The sequence below is a fragment of the Pseudophryne corroboree genome, chromosome 4 (assembly GCF_028390025.1).
Source record: "Pseudophryne corroboree isolate aPseCor3 chromosome 4, aPseCor3.hap2, whole genome shotgun sequence".
NCBI lineage: Eukaryota > Metazoa > Chordata > Amphibia > Anura > Myobatrachidae > Pseudophryne > Pseudophryne corroboree.
Window position 1 is genome coordinate 456389732 of NC_086447.1, and position 18343 is coordinate 456408074.

Here is an 18343-nt window from a genome sequence, read left to right on the forward strand (position 1 = left end):
CGGACGCCAGAAGTCTGGCAGCCAACCATGCCGACAGCCAGAATCCCGGCGCACAGGGGCTATTCCCACTCGTGGGTGTCTTAGCACTCACCCCGCTGTCGGCATCCTGGCGGCCAGGGTGCCACTGTCGAGATCTTGACAGCCCGCATCCCGTCCGCCAGAAAATAGTATGTAACCCAACTGTAGAATGCACCAAATATAGAGCAAGGAATGGTCATTGCGAGATCAGCACTTGCAAGTGGCAGTCTGTAATGACAATGCATTTACCACTGAGAACATTAGTAACACAAAGCTATATAGAAGGAAAGAAAACACTCTAATACTATGGCCTCGTATCATTATTCAAACATTGTAAACCTTGTATATGCTGCTATTACACAGAATACGTGTGAGGCTTTATAACCATGATCACGCTGAAAGATAATTTCTATAACAAAGACTGGAGATAAGACTAGTGATAACTCCAGCTTACTATGCCTGCTTTCATGGTTAGCATAAGCATCTAGTATTAATAAGGCGTCACAAATGAAAATACTATTTTACATGTACTATTCAACAAATGAGATGTGTTCAAGTGAAGCATAATGGAGATTGCATGAAGCGGAGTTTGCTTCTTTAGTTTCCATTCAAATTCACCATATTAAATCTGTCTCTAAATCTTACTCCATACATATATTATGTCTTTATTAACAGTTTCTTATATAGCGCAGCAAAGACTCAGTCTAGAAACTGTGTCTGAGGAGGCAGACATACTTCGAGAGAAGGAAATACACAGATAGTGGTGAGATTTAATCCAGCTCACACACAACAAAAGGAAAGCCAAGCTAACCAACTTGAAACGATTCAGCAATGACTGCACCAACAATACTTAACCAAGTAACAATGCAGGAATACGAAGCACTGGGCGGGCGCCCAGCATCCTCTACGGACTACGAGAAAAGGATTTACCGGTAGGTATATAAAATTCTATTTTCTCTTACGTCATAGAGGATGCTGGGGTTCCATTTAGTACCATGGGGATGTACCAAAGCTCCCAGTACGGGAGGGTGAGTGCTGAGGTTCCTGCAGAACAGACTGACCAAACTTAAAGGTCCTCAGCGGCCAAAGTATCGAACTTGTAGAACTTAGCAAACGTGTTCGACCCAGACCAAGTAGCCGCTCTGCAAAGTTGCAAAGCCAAGACACCCCGGGCAGCCGCCCAGGAAGAACCCACCTTACGAGTAGAGTGGGCCTGAACAGCTCTTGGAATCGGCAATCCTGCCGTAGAATAAGCATGCTGGATAGTAAGCCTGATCCAGCGAGAAATTGTCTGCTTAGAAGCAGGACACCCAATCTTGGGGGTCATTCCGAGTTGTTCACTCGTTGCCGATTTTCGCTATGCTACGATTTGTTGCAAATTGCGCATGTGCAAGGCACGCAGGGCGCAAGCGCTTAGTTATTTGACAAAAAACTTAGCAGTTTTGCTGTAGCTTCTGCGGCGCTTTTCAGTCGCACTGCTGTTCGATAAATGATAGACAGGAAAGGGGCGTTTCTGGGCGGCAACTCTGCGTCTTCCCAGCGTTTGCAAAAAAACGCAGGCGTGTCAGGGAAAAACGCAGGAGTGTCATGGGTCATGGAAAAACGCAGGAGTGTCATGGAGAAACGGGGGAGTGTCATGGAGAAACGGGGGAGTGTCATGGAGAAACGGGGGAGTGTCATGGAGAAACGGGGGAGTGTCATGGAGAAACGGGGGAGTGTCATGGAGAAACGGGGGAGTGTCATGGAGAAACGGGGGAGTGTCTGGCCGAACGCAGGGCGTGTTCGTGACGTCAAACCAGAAACTAAACGGACTGAGCTGATCGCAATCTGTGAGTAGGTCCGGAGCTACTCAGAAACTGCTAGGAATTATTTAGAAGCAGTTTTGCTAATTTTTCGTTCGCTATTCTGCTAAGCTAAGATACACTCCCAGAGGGCGGCGGCCTAGCGTGTGCAATGCTGCTAAAAGCAGCTAGCGAGCGAACAACTCGGAATGACCCCCCTTGTTGGGCTCATAAAGGACAAATAGTGCGTCCGACGTCCTGTGACGAGAAGTTCTCTTCAGATATATCTTAAAAGCCCTCACAACATCCAAGAACTTTGAGGTAATTGGAGGTGTCAGTAGCCACTGGTACCACAATAGGTTGGTTGATATGAAAAGCAGACACAACCTTTGGAAGAAATTGTTGACACGTTTCTGAGCTCAGCTCTATCCTCATGGAAAATAAAGTAGGGGCTGTTGTGCGACAAAACCCCCAATTCTGACACACGTCTAGCAGACGCCAATGCCAACAGTGTGACCGCCTTCCAAGTAAGAAACTTGGTGTCCACCTCCTGTAAAGGTTCGAACCAATCCGATTGCAGGAACTGCAGCACCACATTAAGATACCAAGGTGCCGTAGGAGGCACAAAGGGTGGTTGGATGTGCATAACTCCCTTCAAGAATGTCTGAACCTCAGGGAGAGCAGCCAACTGTTTCTGGAAGAAATGGACAAGGCCAAAATCTGGACCTTTATGGAGCCCAAGCGTAGGCCCACATCCACACCTGCTTGCAGAAAGAGGAGAGCCCGTCCTAGTTGAAACTCCACCGTAGGAAACTTCTTGGATTCACACCAAAACACATACTTTTTCCAGATTTGATGGTAAATGCTTAGACGTTACCCCCTTCCTAGCTTGAATCAGAGTAGGAATGACTTTGTTCGGAATGACTTTCTGAGCCAAGATCTGGCGTTCAACCTCCATGCCGTCAAACGTAGCCGTGGTACGTCTTGATAGGCGAACGGCCCCTGCTGTAGAAGGTCCTCGCGAAGGACTGCAGTGAAGGAGTAGGATAAGATTTCCGAACCGGTGGAGCTGCGGAGGAAAGAAAGGTCGACTTACCCGCAGTTGCCGTGGATATCCACGCATCCAGCACTTCCCCAATCAGGGCCAGACCTGTGAAGGGTAGGTTCTCCACACTTTTCTTGGATTCCGTATCCGCAGTCCATTGGCGTAGCCAGAGTCCTCTACGTGTATGTGACGTAAAAACAAGTCAATGTTACTCCTATCCATAGTATCCAATTCCTCTAGTAAGGTGCCTGACCACTTTACTATAGCTTTAGAAATCCACTCACACGCAATAGTGGGCCTTAACGCCACGCCTGTAGCAGTGTATAGTGATTTGAGCGTAGTCTCAATCTTGCGGTCAGCCGGCTCCTTTAAGGTGGTTCGAACCGGGGACAGGTAAAAACCACCTTTTTAGACAACCTAGATACAGAAGCGTCTACCATAGGTGGGTTTCCCACTTTTTCCTGTCCTCTTTAGGGACAAGAAAGGCAATGAGAATTCTTTTAGGGATCTGGAATTTTTTTTCCGGGTTTTCCCAGGATTTCTCAAACAAAGTTTAACTCTCTAGAAGCGGGGAAGGCAAGCGAGGATTTCTTATTTACGGTAAAATAAGATTCCTCTTCCTGCTCAGGTACCTTCTCAGAAATGTGCAAAACATCCCTAATGGCCTCAATCATTAGTTGCACCTCTTTTGCAAGGGATGCATCCCCCCACCCTGCATACCCCCATCGCCGTCTCCTGTATCAGAGTCGGTATCAGCTTGCATTTTCTGTGCAAGTGTACACTTTTGTGGGTATGTAGGTGGGGTTTTTGAAGAAGTGGAGGCCGAATACTGCAAACCCTCCACAGATTTCCTCAAAAACCACGTCTCTCTCTCAGTATGTGACATCCTTATAGAAATTTGGGATATCATTCCCCTTAATGAAACCACCCATGCAGGCTCAGGTTCGGAAGGCTAAGAAAGCACATTGCAGTCCTGAGTACATTGAATAGACTCCTCAGGTGAAGATAAACACTCTGCAGTACAGGACACAGAGTCCTAAGACATGGTAATGTGGGATATAAACACAGGAAAATGTCAGACAGTTTCCCCCAGAGTACCTTCAGAGAGTCACAGAGTATAAGGAGCCAGCCACACTGAACCCCTGTAGGCAGTTATTATGATAAAAGCCTGGCGCTTACTAACTATCCTTAATAGGGTAGTTAGTCCTGATATAATACTCACCCCCTGCCTATAACACCCTGGTACCGTAGAGTACTGGTGGAATGATGTGGAGGGCAGCGCTCCCTGTCAGTGTCCTGTCTAAGTGATCTGTATGGAGAAAATGGCACTGGTGAGTGCTGGATCCGCTCTGAGAAGAAGCCCCGCCCCCTGTAATGATGCACGGCTTCCCGCCCTAATTCTTTATACTGGCCTGGGGATTCTGAAATGTTAACAGCGGGATTAGCCCCTGTTAACTAGCGTGACCAGTGTAGGGTTATGCGCTAGCCCAAGACGCCCCTCAAGCGCCTATATGTAGCATGTTGCTGAGCCTTCTAGGAGCGCAGCCTGTTAGAGCTGCGCTCCAACCCTTGTGCCGCCATACCCGCCGGCGACCCGCTAACCGGGACGCCAGCGCTGTACTCACCACTCTATCTTCTGACTCTGTTAGGGGGTGGTGGCTGTGCTTCGGGAGTGAGCGGTCGCCTCATGGGCTTGCGATCATAACCCTCAGGAGCTCAGTTTCCCGTCAGCGGAGTAGAGAACCTTTAACTCGTCATTAAGTTGGTTCCTACACCCCCCTAAGTCCCATGAAGCAGGGAGGCTGTTGCCAGCAATCTCCCTGTAAAATAAACTCTGAACTCTAAAAAAAAAAAAAAAAATCTAAGAGAACTCCTACGAGCTCCCCTAGCTGTGACCGGCTCCTCCAGGCACATTTTCTAAACTGAGTCTGGTAGGAGGGGCATAGAGGGAGGAGCCAGCCCACACTATTAAACTCTTAAAGTGCCCATGGCTCCTAGTGGACCCGTCTAAACCCCATGGTACTAAATGGAACCCCAGCATCCTCTAGGTCGTAAGAGAAATACTTTTACTCACAAAAAGCCATTAACCATATTACACAATACCAACGTACAGATGGGTCCATGGTTATCTTGGCTAGTTTGCTATGCCTAGATACAACATGGTTTATTAACATAAATCCTTCATCTATTGTTCTCAGCTGCAATACAATACAGAGAACAATACAGCAGGGGATTAAGTCATTACAGCAGGGGATTAAGTCCGACTGCACAGTCTCGGTTAGAGATGAGCGGGTTCGGTTTTACTCGGATTTACCTGCATCTCCTTATTGGCTCAATAGGAAAAATCCAGAAAAAATAGGATTTTAATTACCTACCGGTAAATCCTTTTCTCGTAGTCAGTAGAGGATGCTGGGGTCCACATTAGTATCATGGGGTACAGACGGGTCTACTAGCAGCCATTGGCACTTTAAGAGATTGAGTGTGGGCTGACTCCTCCCTCTATGCCCCTACTACCAGACTCAGTCTAGAAACTGTGCCCGAGGAGACGGACATCTTCGAGAGAAGGCTTTTACACAGATCGTGGCAAGGTTCACACCAGCACACACAAAAGGCAAACCAAGCTAACTAGCTTGAAACATCAGCAACGGCTGAACAATATTACTTACCAAGTAACAAAACAGTACTTAACCAAGAACTAAACAGTACTGAACTAAGTAACCACTGCAGGATCACGAAGCGCTGGGCGGGCGCCCAGCATCTTCTATGGACTACGAGAAAAGGATTTACCGGTAGGTAATTAAAATCCTATTTTCTCTTACGTCCTAGAGGATGCTGGGGTCCACATCAGTACTATGGGGATGTACCAAAGCTCCCAAAATGAGATGGAGAGCGTGGAGGCTCCTGCAGAACTGATTGACCAAACTCAGAGGCCAAAGTATCGAACTTGAAGAACTTCGCAAACGTGTTCGACCCCGACCAAGTAGACGCTTGGCAAAGCTGTAAAGCAAAGACCCCCTGGGCAGCCACCCAGGAAGAACCCACCTTACGAGTAGAGTGGGCCTTAACAGACATAGGACATGGCAATGCTGCTGTAGAATACGCATGCTGGATAGTGAACCTGATCCAGCGAGAGAGATTGTCTGCTTAGAAGCAGGACACCCAAGTTTCTTGGGATCATACAGGACAAACAGGGAGTCCGATTTTCTGTGACGAGCAGTCCTCTTCACATAGATTTTCAGAGCCCTTATAACATCCAAGGACATTGACGAAACTGAGGAGTAAGTAGCTACTGGCACCACAATAGGTTGGTTGATATGAAATGCTGACAACCTTTGGAAGGAACTGCGGACGTGTCCAGAGCTCAGCTCTATCTTCATGGAAGATCAAGTATGGGCTTTTACATAACAAAGCCCCCAACTCTGACACACGTCTAGCAGAAGCCAATGCCAACAAAGTGACAGCCTTCCACGTGAGAAACTTGACCTCAACCTCCTGTAGAGGCTCAAACCAGTCTGACTGGAGGAACTGCAACACCACTTTAAGATCCCAGGGCGCCGTAGGCGGTACAAAGGGAGGCTGGATGTGCAGAACTCCCTTCAAAAAGGTCCGAACCTCAGGGAGGGCAACCAACTGTTTCTGGAAGAAAATGGATAGGGCCGAAATCTGGACCTTTACGGAACCTAATCTCAGGCCCATATCCACACCTGCTTGGAGGAAGAGGAGAAATCATCCAAGTTTAAACTCCACCGTATGAAACTTCTTGGATTCACACCAAGGCACATTTTTTCCAAATGCGATGGTAATGCTTTGACGTTACTCCTTTCCTAGCCTGTATCAGGGTATGAATAAGCTTGTTCGGAATGCCCTATCGAGCTAATATCTGGCATTCAACCTACATGCCGTCAAACATAGCCCCGGTAAGTCTTGATAAGTGAACGACCCCTGCTGTAGCAGGTCCTCCCGAAGAGGAAGAGGCCTCGGCTCTTTTAGCAGTAGATCCGCGTACCAAGCCCTTCCAGGCCAGTCTGGAGCAACGAGCATTGCCTGAACTCTTGTTCTCCATATGAGTTTTAGAACCCTTGGAATGAGTGGAAGTGGAGGAAACACGTATACCGACTGGAACACCCACAGAGTAAGTAGGGCGTCCACCGCCATGGCTTGCGGGTCCCTCGACCTGAAACAATACCGCCGAAGCTTCTTGTTGAGACGAGAGGCCATCATGTCTATTTGAGATACACCCCAAAGATTTGTCACCTCCGTGAACACCTCTGGATGAAGTCCCCACTCCCCTGGATGAAGATCGTGTCTGCTGAGGAAGTCCGCTTCCCAGTTGTCTACCCCAGGAATGAAGATTGCCGACAGCGCCAACGCATGTTCTTCCGCTCAGAGGATGATTCTGGTTACCTCTGACATTGCAGCTCTGCTCTTCGTTCCGCCCTGTCGGTTTATGTAAGCCACTGTCGTTACATTGTCCGACTGCACTTGAATGGCCAGATTTCTTAGAAGATGGGCCGCTTGGAGAAGATCGTTGTAGACGGCTCTTAATTACAGAATGTTTATCGGCAGGCCGGCTTCCAGACTTGACCACCTTCCTTGGAAGGTTTCCCCTTGAGTGACTGCGCCTCAGCCCCGGAGACTTGCATCCGTGGTTAGAAGGATCCAGTCCTGAATCCTGAACCTGCAGCCCTCCAGAAGGTGAGGTAATTGCAGCCACCAGAGGAGCGAGATCCTGGCCTTTGGCGACAGACGTATTCTCTGGTGTATGTGTAGACGAGATCCCGACCATTTTTCCAGGATATCCAGTTGGAAGCACAGAGTAAGAAATCTCCCGTACTGCAGTGCCTCGTAAGAAGCCACCATCTTCCTCAGAAGGCGAATGCATTGATGAACTGACACCCGGGCTGGCTTCAGGACAATCCCGGACTATTGCTTGTATCACCAACGCTTTTTCCTCTGGAAGAAACACCCTCTGCACTTCCGTGTCGAGGATCATTCCCAGAAATGACAATCTCCTGGTAGGTTCCAAATGTGATTTTGGATGATTCAGGATCCAACCATGTTCCTTGAGAAGCTGGGTCGTGAGAGCTATGGACTAACAGCTTCTCCTTGGATGATGCCTTTATCATCAGCAGATCGTTCAGATATGGAATTATATTCACCCCCTGTCTGCGGAGGAGAACCATCATTTCCACCATCACCTTGGTGAATACCCTCAGTGCTGTGGAGAGGCTGAATGGCAGGGCCTGGAATTGAAAATGACAGTCCAACAGTGAGAAGCGGAGATAAGCTTGATGTGGCGGCCAAATCGGAACATGGAGGTATGCATCCTTGATATCCAAGGATACCAGGAATTTCCCTTCCTACAGACTTGATATCACCACCCTCAGAGACTCCATTTTGAACTTTAACTCCCTCAGAAAGGGGTTTAGTGATTTTAAGTTCAGAATGGGCCTGACCGAACCATCCGGTTTCGGTACCACGAAAAGGTTCGAATAGTAACCCTTGTTTTGCATCTGGGGAGGAACTGGTACAATAACCTGTGCCTCCACCAAATTCTGGATAGCTCCCTGTAGGGTAGCCCTGTCTGCCGACAAAGCTGGCAAGCCTAATTCAAAGAACCGATGAGGAGGGCGATCTTGAAATTTCAGCCGGTACCCCTGGGACACAATATCTTGTACCCAGGGATCCATGCCGGACGACACCCAGACGTGGCTGAAATGTCTGAGTCTCGACCCCACCGGCCCTACCTCCAGGTTGCGCGGTCCACCGTCATACTGAGGACTTTGGTGTACCTGAAGTAGGCTTCTGTTCCTGGGAACCTGCAGCAGCAGGTTTCCTGGATTTTGGTCAAGCTCCTCTAAAGAAGGTGTTGGATGGTTTGGCCTTTCTTGTTTTAGCAACCCGAAAGGACTGTGATGCAGCTGAAGAAAAAGGTTTCTTCGTAGCGGGTGCAGCTGAGAGAATAAAAGGTGACTTACCTGCTGTAGCCGTGGAGATCCACGCATCTCCAAAGAGAGCCTGACCTGTGTAGGGCAGGGTCTCCACACCTCTCCTGGATTCCGCGTCGGCAGACCATTGGCGCAGCCACAGTCCTCGTCAAGCTGAGACAGACATGGAAGATATTCCTGCAGCCATTGAACCCAGGTCTTTCATGGATTCCACCATAAATCCTGCAGAATCCTGAATGTTACGTAAAAACAATTCAACGTCACTTTTATCCATTGAATCCAAATCCTCAAGTAATGTGCATGACCGCTTTACTATACCTTTGGAAATCCATGCACAGGCAATAGTAGGACGTAGTATAGCCCCTGAAGCAGTGTATATGGATTTGAGAGTAGTATCAATTATGCGATCAGCCGTCTCCTTTAAGGTGGTAGATCCTGGGACAGGTAAAGCCACCTTTTTTGAGAGTCTGGATACAGATGCATCCACGATGGGTGGGTTTTCCCATTTTTTTCTATCCTCCTCAGGGAAGGGGAAAGCAACCAGAACTCTTCTAGGGATCTGGAATTTTTTTTTCTGGATTTTCCCATGCTTTTTCAAAAATAGCATTTAATTCTTTGGACGCAGGGAAGGTTAGAAAGGCTTTCTTAATGTCAGTGAAGTAAGCCTCCTCAACCTGCTCAGGTGTTGTATCAGCAATACTCAACACATCCCTGATAGCCTCTATCATCAACTGCACCCCTTTAGCAAGAGATATGGCCCCCCTGAGCACATCCCCATCACCGTCTGCCGTGTCAGAATCAGTATCCATGTCATCTTGCATAATCTGGGCAAGAGCGCGTTTGTGGGAACCTACAGAGGGGGGCCCTGAGGTAACAGAACCGGACCAAACTGCCATAGAGTTCTGTAAAACCTGAGTTGCAGATTCATTCTGTGCAACCCTAGTAGAAATCTGAGAAATCATAGATTTGATAAGAGGATAACCATTTAGGCTCCCTTGCTGGTATCTGCGCTAAAACAGTGCAATCCTGATTACATGGAATGAGATCATCCTGAGAGGACATAGCCTCTGTAGCATGACACAGAGTCCCTGGACATAGCTAAATGGAGACACCAAACACTGCACACACACACAGGAGTCTAGACAGAGTTGTACCCCCAAGAATGGTAAGAGAGACACAGATTGGAGCCAACACACACACAGTGCTTTCAAGGCAGAGGGAGACCCCAACCAGCGCTGACTGTGCACCTTAATAGGTTACACAGTCTTTACACAGCCTCCCCCCCCTTCTACAACACCCTGGTACCGTAAGAGATAGCTGGAGTTGCTCTGGAGGGACTGCTCTTCATTGACAGCATTTCTGCAGGCAGGAAAATGGCGCTGAACGCTGCTGGGTCCGCTCTGAGAAGCTCTGCCCCTTAATGGCGCTGTCTTCCCGCTCTTCAGGAGATTATACTGGCCTGAGGATTCATGCTGTCAGCGATACTGGGACACTGACGGGCTTTAGAGGTCAGTGTACGATGTAAGCGCTGGCTCAGGGCGCCGCTCACAGCGCCGCAATATGTACCGCTGAGCCCCGGAGCGCAGTTAGTACTGCGCTCCATGCCCTGTTGCCGCCATCTTCACATCGGCTCCCCGCTTGCTAGGGGGGCCGGTGACTGACTCGCCACTGATCTTCTGGCTCTGTAAGAGGTGGCAGCATGCTGCCGGGGTGATGATCCCCTGTGGCGGTGAACGTTCGATCCCCTCAGGAGCTCAGTGTCCTGTCAGCGGAGATAGTGGCTCAGATCCCACAGGGCAGACACTACTCCCCCCCCTTAGTTCCACGAGGCAGGGAGGCTGTTTCCAGCAGCCTCCCTGTAAAATAAAAAAAAAACTCTAAAATAAGCTTTTTCCAGAGAAGCTCTGTAGAGCTTCCCTAGCTGTGACCGGCTCCTCCAGGCACATTTTCTAAACTGATTCTGGTAGGAGAGGCATAGAGGGAGGAGCCAGCCCACACTCTCAAACTCTTAAAGTGCCAATGGCTCCTAGTGGACCCATCTATACCCCATGGTACTAATGTGGACCCCAGCATCCTCTAGGACGTAAGAGAAAAAGAACTTGCAATAATTCTGGCGTTAAGAACAGAGTAAATCCAAACCCGCTCATATCTAGTCTCAGTTAAACCTATTAAAGGTCAAGATATACATGGACCCATTTGTATATCTCGTTTCTTATCTCAAAATATCTCCCAACTTAACCTCTTCGCTCTTCACAAGGTCTACTTCTCTCATCTACAGCCATTATTCGCTCTCAATCATGAATGCAGGACTTTCTTAGGGCGCCTCCCACTCTGTGGAAAGCCCTCCAGCACACAATAAAACTCTCCTCTAGTCTCCAAGAATTTCCTGAAAACTCAACACTTCAGACAAGCTTATTAAATTCCAGAACCGCTCACATAACCTTCATAAGCTCTCCTATCCAATTACATCCCCTCTGTACAGTCCACACTTATCCTCACTTTCTTCAGTTTCCCATCCTCCTGACACCCAGGCCAACATCACTGTGGGACTTTATCACACAGCCCACCCAGAACCTTTACAATCTGGTGGACCTTAATGCAATAGATAGCACCTATCATTGAGTATTAATGCCTACCTTCCAACAGATTGCAGTCTTGTTTTATCACTGTTGTTACAATTTTCTTTTTTAAATGGCTATTCCTATTTCCTGTTGTAAAGCACAATGGAATTTGCTGTGCTATATAAGAAACTGTTAATAAATAAATATATGTAGCAACTTTCATTAGTAAGTGTTAAGAACAAATGAAGACTTGTCATTTTGCTTAACGGGATGCCAAATTATGTTTGAAGACTTACTGGTTGATTAAGCAATGTAATTTAAATGATGAACTCACTTGTACAAGCAATATATGATGGATCAGAATAGGCTCTGTAATAACCATCTTCACAATCACAACGGGAGGAGCCTTCCTTGTCTGAGAAACTGTGGGCTGGGCACCTGGAGCACTGCAAGTCTTGAGATGAAGATTTATAGAAGCCACGACCACAAGCTAAGAGATAAAATAAAAACATTTCATTTGTACTTGTATTCATTTGTGAACAAAGAACATGTTCATTGCAAAATCCTGCAGATTTTAACATTTAAATATATAAACTTTAAAACTGAAGCTTGTATGTGACACACTGGATATTACTGTTAAAGTGGAGTTTTTTTGTCAACTTTACAGTCTTGATTTCAGCCATTATGAAGCGGATACAGAGTTAGACTAATATCAGTTTGCATAGGGCATAATATACGCAAACTGTTTAGGCATACGCCCACAAAGAAGGCTGAACATGTATGTAGATATGCTGGCATTTTAACACTTCCACCAAGGCCGTCTTAACAGCAGTGTAGGCCCCTGGGCACAGAAATGCACTGGGCCCCCTACCCATCCTCCAGCGGTAGGGGTGGGGGGTGCTATCAGCAGCAGCTTTGATGTAGGGGGGTGTTCTATCTTCTGCTCAGCATGTAGGACCTGGAGCAGTAATTTCTGCTAATTACTCCTTTACTGCACAAATGGGGCTAAACTGTAGATGGGGGCATTTAGCTGAATGAAGGGGCCCCGGTATATGGCTTCCAAGGTGGTAAGAGGTGTTTAATATGTAGGGGAGGGGTGGATAGTGGAGTGGGCTTAATATTCATCATTTTCTAGTGGGAGGGCAGCTTGCTTGACTGCAGATATCTCAAGTTCCTGAAATTAGATTTCTTAGTTTTGAATGGGATAAAAAAATACCTAGAGAGTCCCACCTTTCAGGAGATATTGGGGACTTGGGGATCAGAGCTCAGGAACCAGAGCAATTCACGAATGCAAATATAAAACTGCATACCAGGCGTGTGGTGCTGGAGTAGGGACCAGCTGCTGGAAGGCTGATATCTCTGGTTCTGGGCATAGTAGAGACATCAGACAGAACCCGAGATATCTGGCTGGGAAGAGCAATTAACAGGCTTGGATGGGGACCACTGCTTTCAAGTCGGATATCTCCAGTTCCCCATGGCCGATTTTCAAAAATTTGGTATCCCTGGAAATAGGGGACCCTCAGCTATCAGCCTAGGGCCCTTATACTCCTGGGGCCCTTGGGCAAGAGCCCATTGAGCCCATACAAAAAGACGGCCCTGACTTCCACCTGCTTGGAGAGGTGGCATGAAGAAGGGAGGGAGCAATCTAATGTAGGTCAAATAGAATAAAGGGAAAGTTACACCCGTGTCAAAACTATCATTTACTGCTGAAGTACCTTTTTTTTTTTTTTACAAAAATCATGCAAATAAAATTTTGAAAGCATACCGTAATTAAGAAAGAAAGAATCTCATTTTGGTGCACAAGGCGGAATATTTATTAAGTGGAGGCTTATTAGGGATTCTGGCTGCGAGATTTACATGGGCAATAAAATGATAGACTAAAAACGCCATTATTTGCATCTAATATTATTGCCATTTTAAAATACTGCAACAAGAGCTGTTGACAAGCAGCAGCTCTGAACAGTCACCACTTACTAAATATGGATTCAGTAGGATATGCAGGCTGTCGGGATCCCGGCGGTCAGGAGACAGACGCCAGGATCCCGACAGACAGAATACCAGCAGCGAGCGCGTGTCCCCTCGCGGGCTTGATGTGCTTGACACGCTTCAGGCCCAGTGGCGAACTTTGGTCGCCATAAAGTTATATCCCCCCTCGGGTGTTGGGTTTCCGGCTTCTGTATCCTGACAGCCGAACTCCCGACAGCCAACAAAATTAATGCATAACCTAAATATACCCCCAAGAGAGTTATATCTGCTGCATGCATTTTTTATTTTATTTCATGCAAACCTAGTGGATGCATTGTTCACCATAAAAAAATTTCTAGAATTTTGCCTACAATATGCACACAATTTTTCTTCATTTTTTTTTTTAGTGAGTTCATTTTACTTTTATGCAAATGCATTCAGCTCAGCATGAACACCTATATGTAATCATGAAAATAGGTTAGTTAGTTAGTTAGTTGGATAGGTTAGAGCGTTAGGATAGCCTAATGTCTGCCGGGGAGGGGGGGGGGGGGGGGGGGGGGAGATTTTTTTAACCAGTTTGTTTAATGGGTTAATGATATTGCAAAATCAGATTATTATTTATTTATTTTTTGTCAGATGTTAACCTAGTTATTGGTACTTACAGCCATTACCTTAAAGCCCTATGGGGACGGTGAAACAAATCATAAAGCTGGATTTGCAGATGGTATAAATCCACTACTGGGGTATTTTTCGTGTTACCCCCTTTACCTGTATTTAATCACAACTACCTATTATAACTTAACAACTAAAATAAAGACACAGACAACAGTGCTGGCGTTTAAAATCTTTGCCAAATTTATTATTGACAGGTACTATTTTTAATTTTTTTCTTTAAATGGTGGCGGCACTAAAGAACGGACAGGAAAAACAAACACACACACAAAACCAAGCGTTGGTGTTCAACTCTCCACTCCACAACCCACCCGTTCAGGTGGTGTAACCATTTCCCGTCCAGGACAATTGGTTTACGCCATACCCCACTGCAAGGAGAGCGCACCCACTAAAGCCTAAAAACGTAACAACCAACCGTTCTTTACCGCCACATACTGAACCAATTAACCAACCACACAAACTGGGTGGGAGGGTGGGAAAAACAGGAACCAAGAGGCATAATCTGCCTCAGCCTAGTTTCAAAAAAAACTCTCCTCCCCACTTGACCACCATTGGCTGACCACTAATCATGCCATAACAAACAAAAACAATCATAACACATCCTTAAAGTGGCAACCCTCAAAACCCCTTGTGGTTTAATATGACCTCAGTGCTTACATATATATATTCAGCCTTCGGTCGGACTTACGTTTAACATGGGAACCAGCACTGTCAGAGAAACTTTGCTGGATGCCCTGCTAAGCCACATAAGTATGTGTATGCCCCAATGTTAGTCGCACATGCGCACAGCTTAAACAAGGTAGTGAATACTTTTTCTTTTCACTGCAGAGTTAGGCTGCCAATTAAAGGAAAATGGGGATTTACATCATTGCACGCAGAACAGCCCTGGCATGGTTAATAGCAGTGCTACTTTCTTATATATCACTATGGTAACTGGCAAATAAAAGTTAACAAATAGTTTTTGAAAAAGGTGAAATTAATTGTGGTTTTTATACTATTTGTAAAAGTTGTGGGTAAAATTTGGTAACATTGAAGCAGCAACTACAAAGCTATTTAGCCCTTATATTTTTTGAGTAAAATGTTAACAAAACACATATTACCATGTGGTCTTCAGTGGACTGAATATATTAAATGTTTCATTACTAAACACAAAAAAACAGGATTTTGGTACCTACCGGTAAATCCTTTTCTCTTAGTCCGTAGAGGATGCTGGGTACTCCAAAAGGACCATGGGGTATAGACGGATCCGCAGGAGCCTGAGCACACTATAAAGACTTAAACTGGGTGTGAACTGGCTCCTGCCGCTATGCCCCTCCTCCAGACCTCAGTCAGAAAACTGTGCCCAGGAGAGATGGACAGTTCGAGGAAGGAATTTATTGTTATAAACACGGTGAGTGTCTTATCAGCTCACACCTCAAACACACCGTAGAACGTGGCATTCAGTAGAATACCAGCCCACAGCATGAACAAAACACAGCCATATGCTGAGAGAATATGCAACACAAACCGTGTGTCCACATAAGCAAAAATAAGACCCCGCATGCCATGGCATGAAAAAAACGGTAGCAACCGCCTGACAGAGAAAACACACCACCAGGGTGTTACCAAAAAATACTAACTGCAGACACCGTACGCACTGGGACGGGCGCCCAGCATCCTCTACGGACTAAGAGAAAAGGATTTACCGGTAGGTACCAAAATCCTATTTTCTCATACGTCCTAGAGGATGCTGGGGACTCCAAAAGGACCATGGGGTTTATACCAAAGCTCCAAAACGGGCGGGAGAGTGCGGACGACTCTGCAGCACCGAATGAGCAAACAAAAAGGTCCCCAACAATCATGGTATCAAACTCGTAGAGCATAGCAAAAGCGTTTGATCCCGACCAATAATCCGCTCGGCAAAGTTGAACCGCCTAGACTCCTCGGGCATCCGCCCAAGAAGAGCCCATCTTTCCAGTAGAATGGGCTTCCACCGACTTCGGTCACGGCAATCCAAGCATCGAACAACATGCCAAATCGTATCACAGATTCAGCGTGTAACAGACAGCATACTGCAGTCGCCCCAAGCATGTTGGGAGCATACCGGAGAAACAGAGCCTCTATTTCTCCCAACTGAGCCAAATTGGAAACCTAAATATTCAAATCCCCGGTAACACCGAAAAACTTTGAATCAGCTAATGCCGAAGGAACCACCGGCATCAAAAATAGACTGTTTTCTGCGAAACCCAGAAACCACTCTTTGGTAGAACTACAATCCGAGTTTACAAGTCCTCTCTGTCTACTTGGAAGATCAAAGGCTCTTGTGAACAAACCCACCACGTCCGACACCCACCTTACGGACGCCAAAGCCAATAGCATGACCACTTTCCAAGAGAGAATTTTTTTTTCTTAGAAAATAAGGCCATACTGCCCCGAAATGGAGCCTAACTGTAGGCTGGCATCCACAATGGCTTGCAAGTATGGATAAGAACGACCTAGCAGAAAGTCTTCCGTAGGAACCATCCTGGATTCACACCAAGACACAGAAATACGCCAACCACGGTGGAAAGGCTTTGCCGTTACTTCTGTCCTAGCCTGAAACATTGAGGAAACGGCTTCACTGAGAACATCCTTCCGGCTTAGAATATGGCATTCAACTGCCACGCCGTCAGACGCAGTCGCGGTAAGTCCTGATACACGCCCTGATCTAGTTGTAACAGTTCCTCACGTAAAGGAAGAGGGCAGGAAACTCCCATGAGCAAATCATGAAAAACTGGATAGCAAAACCTCCTTGGCTAAATCAGATCCGAGAGGATCGCCTGAACCTATGTTCTTCTTACGTTTATCACCTTCCGAAAAAATGAAATAGGAGAGGCCACATAGACCAACTAAAAACACCCACGGTGTCACGAGGGTGTCCCTTGCCTGAGGCCTCTCGTTGAAGCGAGACACCAACATGACCAATTGCGACCATCCACAAAAGTTATCACGTCTGTGAAAACTTCGACGATGACTGAATTTTTCGCCGGATGGAGATCGCGTCAGCAGAGGAAATCTATTTCTCCTTCGCCAACCACCGGAATAAATACTTCCAGACTTTTTGCCCCACGGCAAAACTGTGCATCTTCTGCCATTGCCGCTTTTCTCCTTGTTCCGCCATAGTGGCTTACTCACGCCATTGCTGATAAGTGGTCTGGCAGAACTAACATGGGCCAAACACGAAGAATACGTTAGTCGAAAATATCTTTTAAATCAAGAAAGCTTATTGCAGACAAGCTTTCCAACTTAACCTTAACCTCTGGAAATACGTCCCTTGCAAGGCCTGCTCCCCAGCCTCGGAGATCGTTATGCACGGATATCAGGATCTTACCTTGGATCCCGAACCTTCATCCCTCTAGAAGGAGAGAACCGAGCAGACACCACAGGAGTGATGTCCTGGCCTTTAGGATTATATTCCAGTGCATGTGCAGGTGAAACGCGGACCACAATTTTAAATGGCCCCTTGAAAGCCACTCTGGCAGTAGACGTGCTCACCAAAACAGACCTCGTAGGCCGCACCCATCTGTTTTAGTAACAGAACATATTGATGAAGTGTCCCAGCAAAGCTGATCCAACAATGTATCCTCAGACCTCTTTCCACAGGAAAAAACCCCGAACAATAACCGGGCAGTATCTACTCTGAAACCCACCTCCGACAACTGTGTCGGTGGGAACAACAGCCAATCCCTGTGTCGAAGAACAGTCAGAGAGAAACAACGATTTGCACCTTTATACAGGGACAACCGGACAATGTCCTGAACCTGACGCACCTCTTTATGACGTAGCATACTACCTCCCCAACCAGAGGGGAACGGCAAGATCCATTAGAAAAAACAGTAAGGGGAACAACCGTAACTCAGAATGCTCCCCCTTTTGATTCTATAAATAACTCAGAAGTCTTAGTCCATTCCTGGACTAACTGAAATTATTAGACTAGCGCTCACCGGAGTGGGAACTAGCCAGATAGACTCAGCGATAAGTGGTGGATGTGTTGGAAACAGAAAACGACATCCACTTCTGCGAACCTACCAAGGCTGCAGAACTCTTACCTTCCAACCTTCCACTGTCTGCACAGAAAGGAAAAAAGCACAGTATCGAACCGGTTAAAACGACTGCATCTCACAAAAGAATGCGTCACCAACCGTTGTGAAGGAGGCTAACTCACGAAGGTAGACTTACCAGGTGTATCCGCCGAGAGTGACTGAACAGAGGGCTCACCAAACAGCTGTATACCTCCCCCGAGTATCTCTCGGAGACCACCTCAGCATTTTCCCGGCTACACCTCCTGCTGTCACACGGCAGCCTGCTGCAATGTTATAAGTAGAAACAACATAA

The 18343-nt window shown here is 46.8% G+C and overlaps 1 protein-coding gene across 7 annotated transcripts in view; it reads right to left on the bottom strand.

Moving 5' to 3' along the window:
• The window catches only part of EPHA7 (EPH receptor A7), a 347251-nt gene that overhangs the window by 179826 nt on the left and 149082 nt on the right, over nucleotides 1-18343 (bottom strand). For all 7 annotated transcript variants that reach the window (XM_063916995.1, XM_063916997.1, XM_063916998.1 and 4 more), the window contains exon 4: nucleotides 11688-11843. In XM_063916995.1, the coding sequence (XP_063773065.1) occupies nucleotides 11688-11843 (156 nt within the window). The remainder of the gene's footprint in view (nucleotides 1-11687; nucleotides 11844-18343) is intronic.